This window comes from Rhinatrema bivittatum, chromosome 5, assembly GCF_901001135.1.
Source record: "Rhinatrema bivittatum chromosome 5, aRhiBiv1.1, whole genome shotgun sequence".
Classification (NCBI taxonomy): Eukaryota; Metazoa; Chordata; class Amphibia; order Gymnophiona; family Rhinatrematidae; genus Rhinatrema; species Rhinatrema bivittatum.
In genome coordinates, this window is record NC_042619.1 from 238,573,233 (window position 1) to 238,594,689 (window position 21,457).

The 21,457-nt window shown below is 42.8% G+C and overlaps 1 protein-coding gene across 3 annotated transcripts in view; it reads left to right on the top strand.

The window, feature by feature from the left end:
* CRYZL1 (crystallin zeta like 1) overlaps positions 1-15,370 on the top strand; it is a 138,860-nt gene extending 123,490 nt beyond the window's left edge. For 2 of the 3 annotated variants that reach the window (XM_029603541.1, XM_029603542.1), the window contains 4 exons: positions 1,348-1,469; positions 1,920-2,025; positions 11,325-11,370; positions 14,952-15,370. In XM_029603541.1, the coding sequence (XP_029459401.1) occupies positions 1,348-1,469; positions 1,920-2,025; positions 11,325-11,370; positions 14,952-15,051 (374 nt within the window). In that variant the 3' untranslated portion in view covers positions 15,052-15,370. The remainder of the gene's footprint in view (positions 1-1,347; positions 1,470-1,919; positions 2,026-11,324; positions 11,371-14,951) is intronic. The other variant, XM_029603543.1, reaches the window with a different exon arrangement.
* The last annotated feature ends 6,087 nt before the right edge of the window (positions 15,371-21,457 follow it).

A 21,457-nucleotide genomic window follows, 5' to 3' on the forward strand; every position in this document is an offset into this window, starting at 1 on the left:
AACTGATTGGCAATGCCATTACATAGAACAGGAACAAAGTGTACAATAATTAACCATAACAAGATAACCGGGATAACTGAGAAACTATTTACAGGATTCAATGGTATGTAGACCATGATTTGGTTAGAAACGGAGTCCTTGGAATGAATATCTGGGAAGGAAAGAGTGTTACAGGATTTGCGCGTGAACATAATCTTAAAGGAGTAGTGTAACAGATATAGTTTTAGCAGGGGGGGTGGGGAGAGAGGGATGAGAAGCCTAAATAATTGTTGACACAAGGGGAGGTGGTAGAATATTGTAATAGGTAATTCAGTTTGGTGGTACTAACTGCAGCTCTGTGGGCTGTCAGGCGGGTGGAAATCGCATGAAGGGTAGGCCTGTAGGAACAGCCGGGTTTTTAGCTTTTTTTTTTTAATTTAGGAGTGGAAGACTCGGTGCGTAAATCTGGGGGCATGGAGTTCCATAGGGTGGGGCTGGCCAGTGAAAACGCTCTATTCATTGTAGTAGTTAGTTTAGTGGATTTGATAGAGGGGGTACGGAGAGTTCCTTGGAGGGCAGGACGAGTTGGTCTGGTGGAGGTGCGAGGAAGTAGAGGGGGGTTTATCCAGTCAGTGTTTTCATTGTTGATGCTTTTATGTATAAGGGAAAGAACTTTGAAAAGGATGCGAGATTGTATTGGCAACCAGTGGAGTTTGATGAGGGTAGGGGTAATGTGGTCACGTTTTCTGGCATTAGTAAGGATGCGTGCTGAGGCATTCTGCAAGAGTTGTAATGGTCTGGTGTGTGTGGCAGGTAGGCCAAGGAGGAGTGAGTTACAGTAGTCTATTTTGGAAAATATAATAGACTGTAGTACTGTACAAAAATCAGTGAAGTATAGGAGAGGTCTGAGTTTCTTGATGGTTTGTAGTTTGAAGTAGCAGTCACTTAGGATAGATTTAATGAAGGGTTTGAGAGAGAGCTGGTTGTCAATACGGATACCAAGGCTATGGGTGTGGGAGGGGAATGACGTGGAGGAGTACCCAAGGGGGATGGCGGGAGAGGGATGTTTGTTGGAAATGATAAGGAGTTCAGTTTTTTGTGGATTAAGAGCAAGGTGCATGTCAGTGAGCAGCTGGTTGATATTACCATTGTTTTGTGTGCTTTTGAATTGTACTCTGATGGCCCATTCTCTTTTTTTATCTTTACACATTTTTGTTGAATTTTAAACCAAGTGCATAATACTTCTACTTCTTTCCTTTTTGTTTTGAACAAAAGAAAAAGCAGCCTTGATTTCAGCGGATTCATTCTGGGGAGCACTGCATGTTTTGACTTTTGTTTTCCCTATTTTTATTTTATGTTCTGCCACAGTGAGACTGTACAGATCTGAAGATGTTTCCCTTCTGAAGCCGAGACTGCTGCCACACAAACATGACATTCTCATGCTCTTGGCTGTTGGAAGCCACTGGGTGACCACCGTAGCTGATCTCCAGGTAATGGAGAAAGGGTGCCTGTTTTGTTCTCCAGGTTGCCTCTGTGTTGGGTGTCAGGTCATAGCTGTTCAGCTTACTGGTATAATTCACATCTTTATAGAATCTGTACTGCACAGAGAAAGTAGAATTAAAAAAAAAAATCCAACCTTAGGATGGGGGGAGTGGTTTCTGTAATTGATGACACCAGACAGCTGACAATAGTTTAGTTGCCATCTAATGAGTGGTGATATTGACTGTGGAAACAATAGTTTAGTTTTCTCTGCACAGTAGCTGACTGTGTAAAACAAGGATTTTAATTACCAGATCTAAACTGGAAGTTCTAGATCAATCGTCCCTGGGCAGGCTGAAGGGTAGTCTTTTACTTTTTATTACAGAGGGGATATGTTAGCCTGTGTTGTATTGCAAATTAAAATCCTATCGATTTTGAGTATAATCATTTTGCTTTTAAAGCTGGACCCTCCTGATAGTCATTGTTTGTTCCTGAAAGGAGCCACGGTTTCATTCCTGAATGATGAAGTCTGGAATTTGTCCAGTGTTCAGCAGGGAAAATACCTTCATATCCTTTTGTTAGATACCAAGCACTGCTTGGTGGAAAATAGAGCAAGGAAACCTCCATGCAGAGTATCACTAATTAGTGTATATCTTTTATTGTTTTTGGGGCACATTTGTTTATCAGTAGGATTTTCACCATTAAACAATTGTAGGTGTGGTTCTAAGACAGACATTCTTTGATGCTTTCCTGCTGAGCTCTCTGCAGTTCTTTCAGCTGAAAGATACATTTCTATCATTACCTTTGCTGAGATCGCTTAGAACTTACTGTACCTAAAAAGGCAGAACATTAGGAAATAATATTGGCATCGTGACTTGTGCCCCACAACTGTTTTTTAGGGGTGCATATTCTGTCTTCCCCTCACCAAAAATACTCTCTTTCTTCCCTCCACTGTCTACGCCCGGTTTTGGAAAGCTTGTAGCATACTGTGCATGGTGCAGAATATGTGAACTGGTGCAGCCATTTCCATTCTGAGTTCCGATCTTTTATATTGCACCAGAAGCTTAGTATGGCTACTTTACAGTTACCAAGAGTCTGTGGTGGTTTAAAGATCCTTCATTTTTTCTTATATTATCGTGCATCTCGGCTGGTTAGCCTATGAGCATGGATGGAGCTGGGGTGGGAAGGGTAAGGATCAAGGCTGGCGTGACCTGGAAGCGACATTTGGTCACAGCTTGGCTGCTTTATTTTATTTACCAGGTACGAACAGTCTTAATAGAATTTGTTGAGCTCATCCAAATAATTTCACACATTGAGGTAGATCTTAAAAGCATTGCTCACGCAAAAATGGCCGTGCACAAGCAATGCGAATTTTAAGAATAAGGAGGGAGGGAGAGAGAGAGATACCCTGTATAAAATCAGTCTGACACTCTGTATATGTACTACTATAGAGGGGCACTTTGAATCGGGGTGAATTTTTGGGAGGTGGGTTGGGGTTAGTGGAGGTGTTACAGACATATTCAGACGTATTCATAATAAAATTGACATTAGTAGAGACCACGTGACCTGATGAGCAGGTAGGCAGCAGGCTTACTGCACTCCCGGCTCCCCTGCCGGTTTTTTTCGGGCATTAAGCGCACACTGTGGCGGCCCCAACCGACTCTGGGTCATTCCAAACTACCCTAGATTTTTTTTTTTTACCAGCGGCGACCCTGAGATGGCGGCAAAGCCACAATGAAAAGAAAAGACAGTGGGTTGGCACCCGGACGCCAAGATGGCTGCCGGACCCGCAAGTCCTGGCACGCCAACGGACAAGCCAGACCTAGTCGGGGAAGTTACACTGGCGGTTGTAAAGGCCCTGGAACCGCATTTCACTGACCTTGCTAATAAAATCACTGTGGGGAATGAAACATTGCAGGAGATTAAAAATCAGGTCGCCGACATGCAGCAACGGCTTGCGGATGTAGAGACGGAGGAGCCAGCACGTGTTGCAAAAACAGGAAACGCTGATTAAAAAAAAAAAAGTGGCTACCCTGGAAGACAAAGTTGAGGATCTTGAAAATAGATCCAGGAGAAACAATTTAAGGTTAGTAGGGATCCCCGAAGCCGTACCGGACAGAGAGCTAGCAAAATTGTTAGAAACCTGGTTGCTTTCCACCTTTTCCATATAGTGAGGGTAGTTTGAAGGCTCGGAGGTAGTAAGGCCAACTTTCGGGTGTTATAGCTCAGAGGCCAAAAAATAGCCTGCAGAGGGGACTACCCCAATCAATGTCTGCTCTACCAGGACCCACTGCTTTGGAGAGTTTAATTCATGACCATCAAATATATACTATAATTGAGAGGCCACATAATAATGTGGTAATGAAGGTAATCCTAAACCTCCCTCTTTATGTGATTGGTACAGGATCTGTCTCGCTACCCAGGGCGGGCATTTATGCCACACAAAGGCAAATATCTTACGCTGGAGGGGTCGCATTATCCCTGCCAGGAGTAGGCAAGGAAGCGCCTGAAACAGGTAACTGATTTTAGGTACAAGGTCATTTTGATCACGGCCATCCAACCAATCCACGAAAGATTCAGCCGCTCCCAATTATCTAACTCCCCCCTTCAGGGAGTGAATCAAAGGGTCATAGTTTAGTCGCACAAGATGATCAGGCTCTAATCCCAGATTAATGCCAAGATAACAGATAGGACCCCGTATCCATTTATATGGAAAAACCCGTTTAGCAGAGTGCAATAGCTCAGGAGAAAAATGAGCTGGGAGAACCTCTGATTTGTCTGGGTTGACACTGAGGCCAGATAGTCTCCCATAGTTCTCAATCAGGGACATTGCAGCTGGGACCGATACCATAGGCTGTTGGAGAGATAAAATAACAACATCTGCATATAAAGTAATCTTGTATTGTTTCCCACCACAACTGACCTAGGGGTCATATTGGTTTGACCAGGGGCTCAAACTAAGCACAAAAAGGAGGGGTGACACATATATGACACATCCGTGAATTCCCAATGGGACAGGAAAATTTAGTTTTTCGACAATGGGAGGTCCATGGCCTGACTAATTTTGGCCAACTATGGAATCAGGGGATAGTTCCTTTTTCTGACTTACAATCTGTTAATGACTTGCCAAATAAGGATTTCTTAGCTTACGTGCAACTTTAGGCATTTTTTTTGTCCTTGGCGGGCCTTAGACAGGACCTACAGAGTCCTCGCTCGCCTTTTGAGGGGTACTGTATCTTGGTAGGCCGGGTACAAAAAGGTATTTTAAAAATGTACCAATTGCTTATTAACAATACACGGCAGAAATCTGCTCACATGCTGGCTTGGGGGAGAGAGACCTCTGGACACAGTGGAGCATGGATAAATGGGAGGAGTGCTTTCGGATGCTGGGACGGTATTCAATGTCCGCGTCCATGATGGAAAACAGTTATAAGTTATTGTACCGGTGGCACTACCCTCCGGCACGAGTGGCACGCTGGATACCTGGCCGGTCTCCCCTATGTTGGCGGCAATGCTCACACAGAAGTACTTTTTGGCACAAGGGGTGGCAGTGTCCCCGGATCCAGCAGTTTTGGGCACAGTGTCAACACACGAGAAACTCAGTCTTGGGGGTCCAGATACCATTGCAGGCAGGTTATTGGCTACTGGGGATTCCATATCCAGCCTTAGAGGAAGAGCCACACCACATGTTTACTTTTATTGCGACTGCCGCTCGGTTGTTGGTCGCAGCGCATTGGAAGGATGTGGACCCACCAGGTTTATCGCAGCTGTACACTAAATTGAGACAGATAAGCTATATGGAACAGCTCATGGCACTCAGGCGTGACTCGTTCTCTAAGTTTATTAGAATTTGGTCCCCATTAAACCGGTACTTGACCGGGTACAGCGGAGCTAAGGGAGTAACTTTGTAAGCTCGGGAAGCCTAGCTGAAGTGCACTGGTACTCAATCGGGCCCCCTTTTGGGTGATTTATTGATTTATTTATTTAAGGTTTTTATATACCGGCATTCATGAAGCGATCACATCATGCTGGTTTACAAATAAACAGGGGTGCAATAAATACATCAAAACAGAGATAACGTGTCCAAGAAAGCAGTTACAATTAACAAGGACTATTGAACTGGGATCAGAGGAAATAAAGATAGTTTAGCAGAGACTAAATTATATACAAGGAGATGAGGTACAGCTTTCAGAAGATACTTCAAATCAGTCTGGAACAGCTTTGTGGGCCCAAGGGAGGATAACTCTGTAATACCTATCTGTGACTGATGTTATTTTGGGAAGGGATTGGGGGGGGAAACAAGGGGATAACTAAGAAAAAGGGGGGAGGGGAAGGGCACAGTTAGAGAAGAAGGCGGATGTTTAGTTTGCTTCCGGATGCCCAGTTAAACTTTCTGCTTAATGTTCAATGATTAGACATTGGGCCATTTGTTTATCTGTCTAGCCATGTTATTGTTCAATGTTTTATCTATAAGTTGTCTGTGCTTTTCTCAATAAACACTAAATTTAAAAAAAAAAAAAAAAGAGAAAAACCTGATTGCTCCAATTGCTAGGCCTGACTGAGCTGGCAGGCCTAGCAATTGCAGCACAGAGTAAGGACCCGAAAACCGGAGGCCACCAAGCCCAGGGTAGTAATTGCCCGTTTTTTGAATTTTTGTCATAAAACAGCCATAATGCAAGCAGGAGCACACATCTGACTTATGAAGACAGCAGAATAATGATTTTTCAAGATTATTCAGCTTTGGTGTCAGCTAAATGCAGGGAATTCTTTCCAATTTGTTCGGATCTTTTCAATAGGAAGTTGAAATTTACACTTCAATGTCCCGACTGACTGCGTATGGAATATAAAGGAACTTGGCAAAGTTTTGATTCTGTTGAAGCTGTGCAACAATTTATTCATGAGAAGGTGGACTAAAGAGGAACTGGGAAACTACTAGCTTCTCTTTCTCTTTGGGCTCTCTTTTCTATCCAAGTCCCCTATCATGCAACAGTATGTTTGTCAGATGTTCCATGGTTTAATATGGATATCATTCTGTTAACATGTGTTTGGTTAAAGCCAGCGAAGTATATCTGTCAGGTCTCAATCAGGTGGTCTCATTCCTCCCTTTTATGGAGGACGCACGTGGCTTATGGGAAAAAAGTTGGGGAATTAGGGGTAGGGGGGGGGGGGGGGGAGGGGAGCTGGGGAAGCGCTGAGCCATCTGTTGGGAGATATATGGTAACTGGTAAATCCATCACTAGGGCATTAGGTTACGGGCTACCATATGGGGACAACACACTGTGCAGTAAAGGGGCACCCCTTTTATAATACGGGATACCGATCCTCTGTTACGCATTATGACAATTGGTTGTCACCCCTTACATCTAGTGCAGTGTTGCAGACTCTGGCTACATCTTTGCCTCCAGCCATCACTTCCAGTGTGACTGTACTTCCTTTCCAACTGGTATGGAAATGGCTGTAAGTTACTATCAGTAGATCCGAAGTTCACGGTATGTCTACCTATACAGGGATGCCCTTCATTTATCCCATAACAACCATATAAGAGAACACACAAATCTTATAACACGTCAAACATAAATCTGTGCAAACATTTTTATTCATGAGACCATATAATAAAAATATTGACTACTAGACAATAAATACTATCTAGCTCACACACTCTCCAGATACACACCATTCAATCACAACCATTAAAATAACACATCATACAATGTATAATGCCCACAAATGTTTGATTACATATTCCCCCATTAATCAAAAATGTGCATAAATATACCATTCAAAAATACAGTAACAGTCGCTGAATAGTAAGCTATAACATGTGCAAAACAGCTTAAATAATTTAAACAAAAAGTCACATCAACCCAAAAATGCTATAAATGTTATGGATCACTGGATATACCATCTCTTAAAAATCAACACATTCAGTAGTCGCTTCCAATGTCCATTGGACAGTGGATGAGTCCATTGGACAGTGCTGAGTCTACATTTGGACACTGGGCATTGGAAGCGACTACTGAATGTGTTGATTTTTAAGAGATGGTATATCCAGTGATCCACGGACCCGTCGGGGAGGGAGCAGGGGACATCTTAGGATTTGATTTGGGTGGCTTCTGCTCCTCCCTTCCCTCGGTGTGTTGTGGTTAAAGGAATAGAGAATAACTTTGACAGAATCCCTTTATGACCCTTGGGCAGAATACACCTAGGATACCCAGTGACGGTGCAGTTGATACGAAATTAAAAGTTTGAAAGACATTCCAAGAATGTCATGACTTTACATCACAGTATTTTGATTCAAAGACATGCACCCTGCACCTTCTTTTTTATATATATTTACAATAAATCAAAGTAGCTGTTAATGGAGAGAGCAGGTTAAAAAAAATAAAAACAAACATTGCACGATGTAACATCAAACATCACAATATTTGGAAAGCGTTTAAGCATCTAAAACAGAGATTAGAGTACTGCAAATAACCATTTGGAACAAGGTGCCTTCTAAACATATAAAAAATACTTATTATCCAGTACCATTTAGTAGTATGCCTGATTTTTAACACACACTTTTTTTTTCCATAACTGCTAAACATTTAGCAACGTCCAAAAGTATAAACATAAAAGTAATGAAACAGTATTATTACTTGCGTTGACATGGAGACATATGACCCTGGTGAAACTTCATCTTCCCAAACAGAATGATGTTTAATTAAAGCCGGCACCTACATCAATAAAAAACCATCTCAGGTTAAAGACTTAGAAAGAATTTTGTGTTATAACTTACCTCACCTTTTTTTTTTTTTTTAAGTGATGCTGTCCCCCGGCGGGTGCTGAAGCGGCCTGGTTGGGGTGAGTGAGCCGGGCTCCCCGGTATCACCTCGGCTGGGCCGGTTCTCACCTGCAGGGTCCTCGACCCTTGGCCACAGCAGCCTACTACCAGGGGGGATGGCCCCCTCAGGACCTAGCAACCCCCTGGGAGGCTCAGGCCCAATCCTCTGGAGAACCTGCAAGAAAATAAACATCTCCCTTTTTTTTTTTTGTAAACTTTACGACAAGGAGAGGGAAGAAAACAAAACCTAACTAGCCCACCTATACACCAACACCCAATTGAATCAGGCAAGACTGTGGGTTAGGCATCTGACCATCTGCTGGAGACAGAGTTATACTGACAGGCTGTGGGTGGCACCCTGGTATATATTGGGGGAGCCTGACAAGTTTGGCTCTGTCTCCATCTGCTGGTGCGGAGGCACAACCCAGGAGTCTGGACTGATCCGGTACGTACAGGGAACAACTGATTAACATTTACTTGTTGCATTCCACTCATTATTTTATAAACCTCTAGCGTATCTCCCCTCAGCTGTCTCTTCTCCAAGCTGATAAATCCTAACCTTATAGCCTTTCCTAATAGGAGAATCATTCCATCCCCTTTATCATTTTGATCGCTCTTCTCTGTACCTTTTCTAATTCTGCTATTTCTTTTTTGAGATGTGGTGACCAGAACTGCACAAAATTCTCAAGATGAGGTCACACCATGGAGCAATACCAAGGCATTATGGTATTCTTTGTTTTATTCTCCATTCCTTTCCTAATAATTCCTAGCATTCTATTTGCTTTCTTGGCTGCTTCTGCACACTGAGCAGATGATTTCAATGTATTATCTACAATGATGCCTAGATCTTTTTCCTGATTAGTTTCAACTAATTTAGAACTTTGCATTTGGGTTACTCTTTCCTAAGTTCATCACTTTGCACTTGTCCACATTAAAATTTCATTTGCATGCCCCATCTCCTAGTTTTGTAAGATTCTCTTGCAATTTCTCACAATCCTCTTGTGATTTAACAACTTTTAATAATTTTGTGTCATCTGAAAATTTGATCACTTCACTCGTTCCTATTTCCAGGTCGTTTATAAATATATTAAAAAGCATCAGTCCCAGATTGGATCCCTGGGGATTTCCCACTACTCACCTTTCTGCGCTGGGAAAATTTACCATTTAGCCGTACTCTGTTTTCTAGTTTTTAACCTGTTGGCAACCCACAATAGGACACTGCCCCATCCCATGACTTTTTAATGTCCTAAGAAGTCTCTCATGAGAGTTGGCAAACATATGTATCTCCCATAACTCCTTTGTTTGCCCATTTATTTCCTATTACTTTTTTTCCTCCAGATTTGGAATTGTGGCATAAAGCCTGACTGCTTCCAGAGCCAAATTTGGAAGCGTGGGTCTTTTTGTTCTTTTGCCTCAATGGTTTAATACAATTGCAGAAACAGCGTTACTTGAAAAAATTAGCTATATGCTTAAAGATAAATTGGAACTTTTACAGTTCAGTTTGGGGCTCTTACTGATGCTGGAGGCGGCATTCTTGAAGATCATTCTGAGATCTTTGATTATGGTCTGTTCATAGATATGTTGTTGGATGTCCCCAGTTTACAAATCACTTAACAGTTGACAGTACATTGACGTGATGATGTACTCTTTTTCTGTTATCTCCTGTACACATTAGTAATTATGTGCCTGTGTATTTTACTAAATAAACAGTTTCTATATAACAAAACAAACCCCAACTGATGGGAGAGGAGCAATATTGATATATGTTGTCTTCTGTGTTTTACCACTAGTGAAAGGGATTTTCTTTGCCTAGATTACATAGTTAAGATTGCAGTGATATTAATGGAATCGAAGACCTTTTTTTTTTTTTTTAATTCTTCCATTTCCAAACATTTTGATACAAGGGGAAAACCTTTAGGACAATTTATTTTCCCATTATAAATAAAATGATACCATTAACTAGTTTATGTTCCAAACAGGTGCTAATTGGCCTCTCTGAACCCTACCTAGAAAATGTGGTACCCTAGGAGCATTCCAGTTAGTGAGATATCCCCTTTAAATAGTTTCAGCTGTTCTATAGTTTTGCTGTTATAATCCCCCAAATGTGGGAGTGCTGTTATGGTACAGAGGTTCCTGTCTTGGTACTGTTGTACTGATCTTTATCAGAAACCCTTGAAGGCATAACACAGATAGATATAGAGCTTGTAGATTGCTCGACAAACTGAAGTGCCAGTGCTGTATAGGAAACTTTTAGAATGTAGATGTGACTACAATAAAAGTGTAAACATGAAAAATAGGACCAAAAGCAAGGAGATCTAGGAACAAGAAATAAGACCAGAAATAGAGATGATAGAGGAATATCAGGCAGCAGAATGAGTTCTAAGGGACAGAAAGATCAGTTTGTATAATGTGCTTAGACTTTGCATGTTGATCCAGGGAAATGCCATTTTCAGGGTGGGAGGTTTCATAGAACTTCCTATAAGGACAAAGATGTCTGTGACAAGTGTGGGGTTTTTTTTTTTTGTTTGTTTTTGCCTTCCCCATCCCTAAATCACCGCTGAAGAATTTTATGCAAAATGAACTTGGGTTTCCTTTAATCTACTCTACTGTTACCTAAAAAAATCACTAAAAGCATGGCTATTCCAAAAAGCCTACCCAGCTAACAGTTAACCCCATGTCATCCCCAAAAAACAATACCAAACAGAACTTTAACCCTGCACATAACCCACAATGAGAACTCTCAACAGTCAAATCAAACGTTATCTGTTATATTGTTAAGATAAATCGCTTTTATTCTACAATGTTATAATGTTACACTTTACAAAGCCTTACATCGCTGTAATTTTACAATGTCTCAATGTAAAGATAGTATGACCTGTTATCACACTATCTCACTAGATACTATGAAAACTGATGTGATACTCTTGGGTGAATATTGGTATATAAAAAATAAATATTTACTAACAAAGTCATTTTAATCTTGTATCAATCAAGATAAATGCATAGCCACTATTTATGTAATTTACCTTAATAATTTTCTCAAATATATTAAAAGATGTCATGGAGAAGTTATCAGCTGGTATCTTCAGGTAAGACTGCTACCTCGTCAAATGACTTAGGAATTTATATGAATCCAATAACTTTTTGAAGTGGGCAGGAATTCAACTTTCTTATTAGCTGATCATGGATGTAAAACTATATGTCCACACACTTCATACATATAAAGATTCACGTGCTACCTTGTAAAATATTTTCACAAGAGGGGCTATGTGTGGGAAGAAGTGCATCAATGTCCCGAAATGACAAAATTTAATTTCCTAGCGTGTAGCCAGATGGACTCAGGAGCAGTGGATTATGCTCCCCTTCTAGCATATGGAGACGGAGCAAGCTGATATCACAGTATATATAACCCTGCAGTGACCCCAGCCTGCCAGTATTCTCAGTCTCCAGCAGATGGTGGACGTGCATCTCACTATGGGGATTGCTTCGAGCTTTTTGGAAGGAGAAATTTGAAATTCTAAATTCAAGAAAAGAAAGCCCCGCTCTCCTGTGGTGATACCTAAAAGATCCCTCCCCCAGTTGAGAATTCCTGAGGTGATTTCCATGGTCCCTCAGAGGTGTGTGTTGGTCTGGTAGCTGGGTTTCCCAGCATGGACCTAGCTACTAGTTCAGCTGAAAGGCAGCGAGTGCTGGAGGCTGAGCACGGCAGTGACAGCAGATGCCCTCTCCCCCCCACAGACGGAGACTTTCTCTGTACTCAGCCAGTAAGGTTTTTAAAAAAAAAAGTTTTACCTTTGAATCAGAGACAGAGGGGTTTCAGGACTTCTTCCGGTCTCCGTGCTCAGCACGCCATACCGATGTTCGTTCCCGTTCCCATTGGGGTTGGGGGAACTAGGCAGTCTGGCTGGTTGAGCGGCTCCCAGTGGGCTAGGCTCCTCACTTAGGCTTTATCTTGCACGCCACGTGGTAGCCCGCGGTGGCATTTTTCGTGTTCTGTGCGTGCTCTGCTGCCTTCTAAAGGCTGTCTGTGTGCGCAGTGCATCAGCTCTGTGAACACGTGCGCTCGGTTTTTGGGCACGCTTTTTACGTACACAATTTTTTTTTTTTTTTTTACTGTTCACATGCTTAGCTTGGCTCACAAATTGTGCATGCGCTTTGCCGCACTTTCTTCTAGGTGCTTATTTTTTTGTGCACATTCCTCTTTTGAGCGTGAGCCGTTCAGATGCACGTTTACCACCGTGATTGTGCCAGTAAGCAAGAAGCCTAAGCATCTTCCTATTTGTGTTGCCTGTCATATTAGGGCTTCTCAGCCTGACCTGGCTTCTAACCTGTGTCAGCGCTGCTCAGACGCTCAGGGAGAGTTGTCTTCCTCTGATTTTGCTAAACCTGGCTCTTCCCATTCTGATGAGGCGTTGGTCACGGCCTTGACTGGGGGGATGCCAGATCTTGGTTCTCCCTTGACTGGCTTCTCCGCTGGTAGGGGCAGTTCTGTGGGACCAGCTAGAGTTCCTTCTGGGCTTGGTCTGGACCCGGTTGCCTTTACTTGGGTGGAATCTTTTCAAGGCTTATAAGCTTTTCTGCAGGCGTAGTCCTCAGTTTCCTCCATTTTTGTCCGGTTGGACCCTCAGCCGGTGGCTTCTCCCTCTTCCAGTCCTATGCTTAAGCACCGGAGCTCACCTCTGCTCCCTGAGGGTGTTCCCGACAGGAATCCGGATGGCACTGATGATGAGGTTCTTCCTGATTCCCTGGAAGATGGGGAAATTCCTCCAGGGCTGAAACCATATCAAACTATAGAGATGAACTGCCAACCCTGATTTTCCAGACCTTGAAACAGCTGGGTGTCCCTGGTTTGGATGACATGTCAGAGCTGAGGAAGAATCTCATTTTGGTTTCCTTATGTAAAGCTTCTTGTTTTTTTCCCTGCAATGGATGCCATTCAAGAATTGATTGATCTGGAATGGGATGCCCCAAAGGCAAATTTTAAAGGGGGGCGGACATTGGAAGACCTGTACTCCCTGGCTCCGGCTGTGAGAGCGTTTTGCTTTTCCCAAAGTGGATGTACAGGTATGTGCCATCTCTTAAGAGGATGCCTATTCCTGTAGAGGGAGGAGCGGCTTTGAAGGATGTACGTGATAGGACTAAGGCTATTCTTAAGAAAGCCTTTGAGGCGGTGGCAACAGCTTTACAGATTGCTTCCTGTTGCGCGATCTTGTCTGCTTCTCTCGCAGAAAGTTAATGAGTCTGGAGGGAATTCCAGAGTGATTTGGAGCCTGCTGCTGCCACCTTTTTAGCAGGCGCAGGCTGTGATTTGTTCCGTACCTAGATGCTTTCATACAGGCCTGGCTGGAAGATAGTTTGCTCTATGCCTTTCCTTCGTGGCCCTTGCTTGATGATGATGTGAAGGGAGTGGGAGATGAAGGGAGAAGGAAAGGAGCAGAAGGTGATGATTCAGGGGTGAGGAAATGAAGGGAAGGGAAGTTGATGATGTCAGGGGGGTAGGGTGAGGAAAGAAGAAAGAGTGATGATGCCAGGGTGGGGGGGGGGGGGTGTATAAAGAAAGTGACGGTTTGCCAGGATGAAGTAAGCCATATGCCAGGTGTGCAATGACACAAAAAATGTTGAGACCACTGCTGTAGTTAATCAGGCTCTTAGTTTTGGTGTCTATGAGAAATTACCGGAAACTTCTGCATCCCTTCTGCTATAAACTTTTATTTTGGGGAATATTTTTGTAATGTATCAAGCCAATTTAATTTGGGAGATACCAGGAAGCTTTCCTATGATATGGCCTACGCTTATGTAAAACAAACCAGTTAAATGATTGTTGCAGGATCAGAAATTGTAGATGATGAAGCTGCACGTACAAGATATAGTAGATGTTTTTACCAGCTGCTTGTAAATCCCATTTCCTGGTTCAAATGCAAAATGCACATTTTCTTCTTTCACTGAAATTAGTGATTATCTTACATTTATTTTAAAGAATCATTTAATTATAGGTTCACTAATGCTCTTAACTTACCCAAATAATATATACATGTATAATTTTCACCTACAGCTTTGTTGGCTGAGCTTCACTTTTACATTGTTGGTATTTTGAAAGTCTATTTTTCCTTCTTGTACTCTGCTTATCATGCATTTGTAAATGAGCTAACTATATTTTAGACCTTGGACCAAGGAAAATAAATGTTTAATATTCGATGACTGTGTCACTGTATAAAACAATATAGATAGATAAATGTTGGCAATCCTTTCCGACCATCCAAACTTGCAACTTGTTTTGTGAGCTGTGACAAGGGATGCTTGTAAAGTGCATGCCAATCCACACAACATAAAAAAAAAAAAACCTGGAAATTGTTGGGCCCCAATATGTCACATCCGTTAAATAATATTGTAATTATAATTAGGGAAGTATCACAAAGGGAGGTAAGCAGTTGGAAACCATGTCAAAGAAGCTGCTGCTTTGGAGGAAAACAACTTTGTATTCACTTTTTTTTTTTCTTTCTATCTCACTTGCATAGCTACATTGTTTACCATGCTGTCTGCAGACTTGTTCAAATTTCCTTTTGCCAAGAAGAAAAGATTTTCAATGAAAAGGAGTGAAGCCTGTACCAACAGGCCAGGGAATGGTCTTTTATTTTGCTGACGGGCTCTTTTTTTTTTTTTTTTTAATTAGACCTCTGTTGGATGAACCTATCCCTTTATACGAAGCCAAAGTTTCTATGGAAATGGTGCAAAAGAATGAAGCAAGAATGAGACGGGTCGTCCAGCTTTGAAATGCAATTCCCTGGTTTCAAACACTTGTGGAGGGCCAGAGATTTGTAACATATTTCAGAAGGAACTTAGTGTGCAATGAGTGAGTTGTGTCTCGGACAACTTTGTAAGCAAAGTGCGAAGTCTTTGTCTCTCTAGCGTAATCGACTGTGAATTCCCGTCAGGGTAGGTCTCCATTCCAGAAATGGTAGGAGACAAAGCTTCCAGCTGCAGTCTACTGAACTGAATTAGTATAACATGCAGAAATACAGAGCATTAAAGTTACTACTGCAATATTTAATTTAACAACAGTAGGAGAAAGAAATAAGCAGTTAAAAAAAATTTAATCGTCATTACATCAAAGTTAAAGTTAATAACGGTGGTTGTCGGTAGCCATAAGAGGTGCACAAGTCTCTCAGCCTAGTTACTATCATTTTAAAGTGTCTCTTGGGTCAGTCTTAGTTCATCTGTTCCTCAATTCTTTTTTTTTTTTTACACAATCAAAGGCCACACTGCCTTAAATCTAGCTGTTCATTGGTCAGTCAGTGTTCCAATTGTTTTGATGCACAAAAATTAGCTTTCCAATCCATTGGTACAATATTCTAGCCGTACTGGTCCTGGCGAAATCTGGCAAAATCGTAAAAGATATCACCATCTACAAAGAATCCAGTTTTTAATGCCAAAGATATATATTATACAAAGAAGACAGTACAAGGATAAAAAATTGTGCATCTTATGATTTTACCAATTATTTTTTGACCAGAATGCCATTGTAGGTTTTTTTTTGTTTTTATATAAATGTTTGTCTTCCATTCAGCAATTTAACTGAACATAATGTAAAAAGAAAGATAAGATTGAACAAAGTGGAAACAATTTAAAAAAATAATAAAAAAGGAATTTACAAAGGAAAATTGGATCCTTTCTGCTTTTGCTATAATTACTAATGTCCCATCACCTGGATCTACATTTGCAAATTGTTCAGCTTCTATATTGCATGTTATTTCAGAGGGAGAAGGCATATAAGAGTTCAAGGCATTTCCAGAGTACATATAGAGGTCTGAGGCCTAAAATGGATTACCTTCAGTATATGTGAAGTGCGTAAGACTCCTTTTTAGTGAACATTTTGGACCATAGTTGTACTTACAACTTTGTTCTGAGATTTAAAAAAATAAAGCACGTTGCTTTAACACAAATTTAATGTCCATTTTTGTTTTTACTGTGTTTTGCTTTACTAAAATTTTTAAATGAGCCAACTGAAAATGAAAATAAATCAGTAATAGATGAATAGCTGACAGCTTACAGCTGATTTGCAGCAGCAGCAAAGATGCAAACTGGGCCAACACATTGGAGTTTCTCAGGGCCTGGCTCAGCTGGACGGGACAATCTTATTGCTACATAGTTTTCTCACTGCATCAGTGGAAAATCGTTTGCAGTTCTGGTCACCACATCTACATGTAAATGGGCAAGTCAGTAAAAAAAGGTGAATTCAAGTATAATATCAAAACCACTCCCCTCCTAGAAATGTACAGAGAAGGGCAGCAAAAATGAGGGTTATAAAACAACTTTCATAGAAAGAGAACCTCAAAAAAACCAAAAAAGACCTCTTTAGCTTGCAAAAGGAACAACAGAGATATGAAAGAAATATATACAATCACGAAAGTGGGTGGAGAAAATGGGAAACTATTACTGTCTAATTTTGGCAGGGCCAGGGCACAGTTAAGCATACATGAAATCTTACAGTACAACAAATTAAGACAGTGCAATTTTCTGGAGAGTGAACAAAAACTCAAAAGGCTACATAAGATGACTAAGATGAAAATCTGGCAGTTCAAAGGCGGTTTTTAAGAGGAAGGTTTTCGTAGTCTTCTTGAACATATGTGCATCAGCTATTATACAGAGTTGTTCAGGGAGAGCGTTCCAGACTGGCAACTGAAAATGCCTGGTCACACTTCTCAACAAGGTGGCCCTCCAACCTCCTCTAGTGGGCAGATCTTAAGGCCCTGGAAGGGGTGTAAATTCACAAGATAAAGCTAATCCAGGGTTCACTACCATTATCAAGTAATTTATGTTCTGCACAATTTAAAGGACCCTTAGAGAATTTGCAGGCAGGCCAGAGTACACTGAGTTACAATAAATGATAGCAGAAAATAAGAGAGCTTGTAAAACAGTACCTGCTAATTTTCGTTCCTGTAATACCACAGATCAGTCCAGACTCCTGGGTTTTGCCTCCCTTCCAGCAGATGGAGATAGAGAAAGTTTTGCAGACGCCACTTCTTAACCTGGTGTGCCACCTGCAGTTCTGAACTCTCAGTATTACTAAGTACCCAAGCAGAAAATAGTCAAACAACTTCTAATATGCTAACTCTATAATATCCCCCAATGAGCAGATGAAAGAGGAAACCCCTTTTAAAACTTTAATTGTAAGGACTAACTAGAAACCTGTGCCATTCTTCAGAATTATTATAGGAAAAAACAGATTGAGCAGACTCTCCAAACCTCCTCTCTTTCACCAGGCGGGACTCTGGACTGATTCGAGATTTTACAGGAATGAAAATTAGCAGGTAAGAACCAATTTTCTTTTCCCTGTACGTACCCAGATCAGTCCAGACTCCTGGGATGTTCCAAAGCTTCCTTAACCAGGGTGGGACTGCGAGAGTCCCGCTCAAAGTACACTTTCACCAAAATTGCCAATGTTTGGGGCCTGGACGTCCAATTGATAGTGTCTGGCAAAATTTATGTAAAGACTTCCAAGTAGCTGCCCTGCAAATTTCTTGTGGCTACCTAGCTGACATTCTGCCCAGGAGGCTGCCTGGGACTAGACAGAATGAGCCCTCAACCCCTCCAGGATAGGACGACTGTGACAGATGTTTGCAGAGCCAATTGCCTCCTTCAACCAATGTGCAACCGTGGCCTTTGACAACTTCTGACCCTTTTTTGCACCAACCTCCAGATTTGGAAACAACGGAAGTTCCACTACTGACTTAAGTGGAACACTGAAACCACCTTCGGCAAAAAAAACAGAACCATCCGCAATGAGACTCTGGAATCCAAAATCCTCAAAAAAGGTTCTCTATACAACAGGGCTTGACGTTCTGACACCCATCTAGCTGAAAAAAATCGCCACCAAGAAAACCATCTTCATAGTGAGATCCTTTATGGTAACTCTTTTTAGCGGCTCAAATGGTGCCATACGCTTACCCTTGAGGACCAAGCTAAGGCTCAAAGAAGGACACACCTTATGAACGGGAGGGCGCAAATGCTTTGCCGGATGCATCGCTAGGGTTGTTCCATTAATCTTGCCCAGTGCCGACACTTGAACTCTCAGTGAACTAAAGGACAAATCTTTGGTTAGGCCACTCTGCAAGAATGCCAGAAACTGTGCCACCGACACTCACCAAGGATCAATCCTTCGTTCCGTACACCAAGATTCAAAGACCCTCCAAACCCGGACATACACTAAGGAAATAGAAGTCTTTCGAGCCTGCAACAGAGTAGAAATTACATCCTCAGGATATCCTTCCTTCCTTAATTGCCGTCTTTCAAAAGCCAAGCTGCAAGACAAAAGTGATCTGCTTGATCTGAAAATATGGGGCCCTGAAGAGATAGATTTCTCAGATGGCCCAGTCTTAACGAGCCGTCCACTGCTAGATTGACTAAATCTGCAAACCCCAAGGTCTCTGAGGCCACTCCGAAGCCACGAGAATCACCTTTCCTGGATGGATCTCTATTCTCATAATCTTGCCCACTAGAGGCCATGGCGGAAACACATAGACCAGGATTTTATGCGGCCAAGGAAGAACCAGGCCATCAACCCACTTCTGCCCCGCGCTCTCTTCTGTGACTGAAGAAGCGGGATGCCTTGGCATTCCATTGAGTTGCTAAGAGATCCATAAAGGGAATGCCTCATCTGCAAGTAATGAGTCTCACTGCTTACTGCCATAGCTCCCATTCTCTGGGATCCATTTGCTGATGGCTGAGAAAAACTGATTGCACATTGTTGGACCCGGCTATGAGAGAAGCCGCTATCATGGCGAGATGCCCAGCCCATCAGCAGCTCCACTTCTAGAGCAACTGCTAGACTCTTGGTACCCCCCTGGCAGTTGATATAGGCCACCATTGTTGCATTGTTCAACAGAATCCTGACCAGATGGTTGCACACAAGAGGCAGAAACTCCTGTAAAGCTAAGTGCACCACTCTCGTCTCTAAGTGACTGATGGACCAGGACACTTCCTCCGTCTACCATTGGCCTTGCACCAACTGAGATTGATACACTGGTTCCTCGACCGGAGAGACTGGCGTCTGTGGTCACTACCATCTACTGAAGCACCTTTAGGTCCATCCTGTGGCCCAGATGGTCGCAACCAAGCCACCACGACAGACTGGACCTGGCTGAATCTGTAAGAGGTAGCAGGAGATGAAACTGCTTTGACATTGGGTCTCACCAGGAAAGTAGCAATTTCTGCAGCGGTTTTATATGCACAAAGGCCCACGGGACCAGTTCCAAGGTAGATGCCATGGAACTGAGACCCTGCAAGTAATTCCAGACCGTGGGCACTCAGGCCTCCGGTTGGCCCAGAACTTGACTCTGTAGCTCGATAATCCTCTCCTACGTGAGAAAAACTCTCTCCACTCGGGTATCAAAGTGCGCGCCCAAGAATTCCAGGACCTGCGAAGAAGAAAGATGGTTCTTGGCCAGATTCACTATCCAGCCCAAGGATCTCAAATGGTGCAACACCATTTGCACCACCTGTCTGCAAAGGTCCACCAACTTCGCCTGAATGAGCCAGTCGTCCAGATATGGATAAACAAGCATGCCCTCCTTTCTGATGGTTGCTGCCGCCGCTGCCACCACTACCATCACCTTGGTGAAAGTCCTCGGGGGTGTGGCTAGTCCGAACGGGAGAGTGAAAAACTGAAAATGCCTCCTGAGGATCATAAAATGGAGCTACTTCTGATGATCCTGGCAGATCCCTCTGTGTAAATATGCTTCCATTAGAGCCAAGGAAGCCAAGAACTCCCCACTTCGTACCGCTGCTATAACAGACCTGAGTCTCCATCCAAAAACAAGGGACTTTTGAGAGCCACGTTCACCTTCTTCAAGTCCAGAAAGGAAAATTAGTTCTTACCTGTTAATTTTTGTTTCTGTAGTACCACGGATCAGTCCAGACCATGGGTTGAGCCTCCTGTCCAGCAGATGGAGACAGACTAAAACTATAAGGGTATCTTATACAGGACAGAGCCTACCCTGCATCCCTTCAGTATAACCATTGTCAAAGCAGATTAAAGATAACCAGTAAAAGATCAAGCAAGTAACAAGAGAACAAACTAGTAACGAGAGAACTCAGCAAACAATGGGAACATTGAATGGACTTTGTGTATAATCGCTCTTGCAGTAATAACCAAAGTCATCATAATAGATGCTTCCAGTGCCTTTAAGAATAAGCACAGATGAGAGAAAGAAAGGCAGATGTACAGGGAAGGGTGTCTGGACTGATCCATGGTACTACAGGAACGAAAATTAACAAATAAGAACTAATTTTCCTTTCCCTGTACGTACCCGGATCAGTCCAGACCATGGGATGTACCAAAGCTTCCCTAAATAGGATGGGACCCAGCTAGTCCCGCTTGAAGCACTTGCCTACCAAAGGAACCAAATACCGGTGCCTGTACATCAAGACGGTAAGGCCGAGCAAAGGTATGCAGAGACTTCCATGTAGTGGCCCTGCAGAGACCAAATGACTCTCCGCCCAAGAAGTAGCCTGCGAACGCAAGGAGTGAGCCTTTAAGCCCTCCAGAAGCGCACACCCCTGAGCGATGTAGGCCGATGAGATCGCCTTCCTTCAACCACCGAGCGATCGTAGTCTTAGAAGCCTGTTTGCCTCTATTTGGGCCACTCCACAGGACAAAAAGATGACCCGAGACTCGGAAGTCATTGGTGACCTGAAGATAACGCAGTAAAACGCGTTTTACATCAAGGCAGCGAAGATAACCCCCTACCGTACTTGCTATATCTTCGGGAGAGAACGCGGGGAGCTCACCGACTGATTGACATGAAAAGAGGAAACAACTTTTGGCAAGAAAGACGGCACAGTCTTGAGGGAAACACCGGAATCAGAAAAGCGCAGAAAAGGCTCCCTACAAGACAACGCTTGGATCTCTGACACCCTCCTGGCGGAGCAGACAGAGACTAGGAGGACCGTCTGGAACGTCAAATCCTTAAGAGTAGACCGGAGAGGTTTGAAGGATGCCTGACAGAGAGCCCAAAGGACTAAATTGAGACTCCACAAAGGACAAGTGGAACGGATAGGCAGATTCAAATGCTTGGCACCCTTGAGGAAACTGACAACATCCGGATGAGATGCAACCGCGTAACCCTCAATTTTGCCCAAGAGGGAGCCGAGAGCGGACACCTGTACCCGGAGCGAACT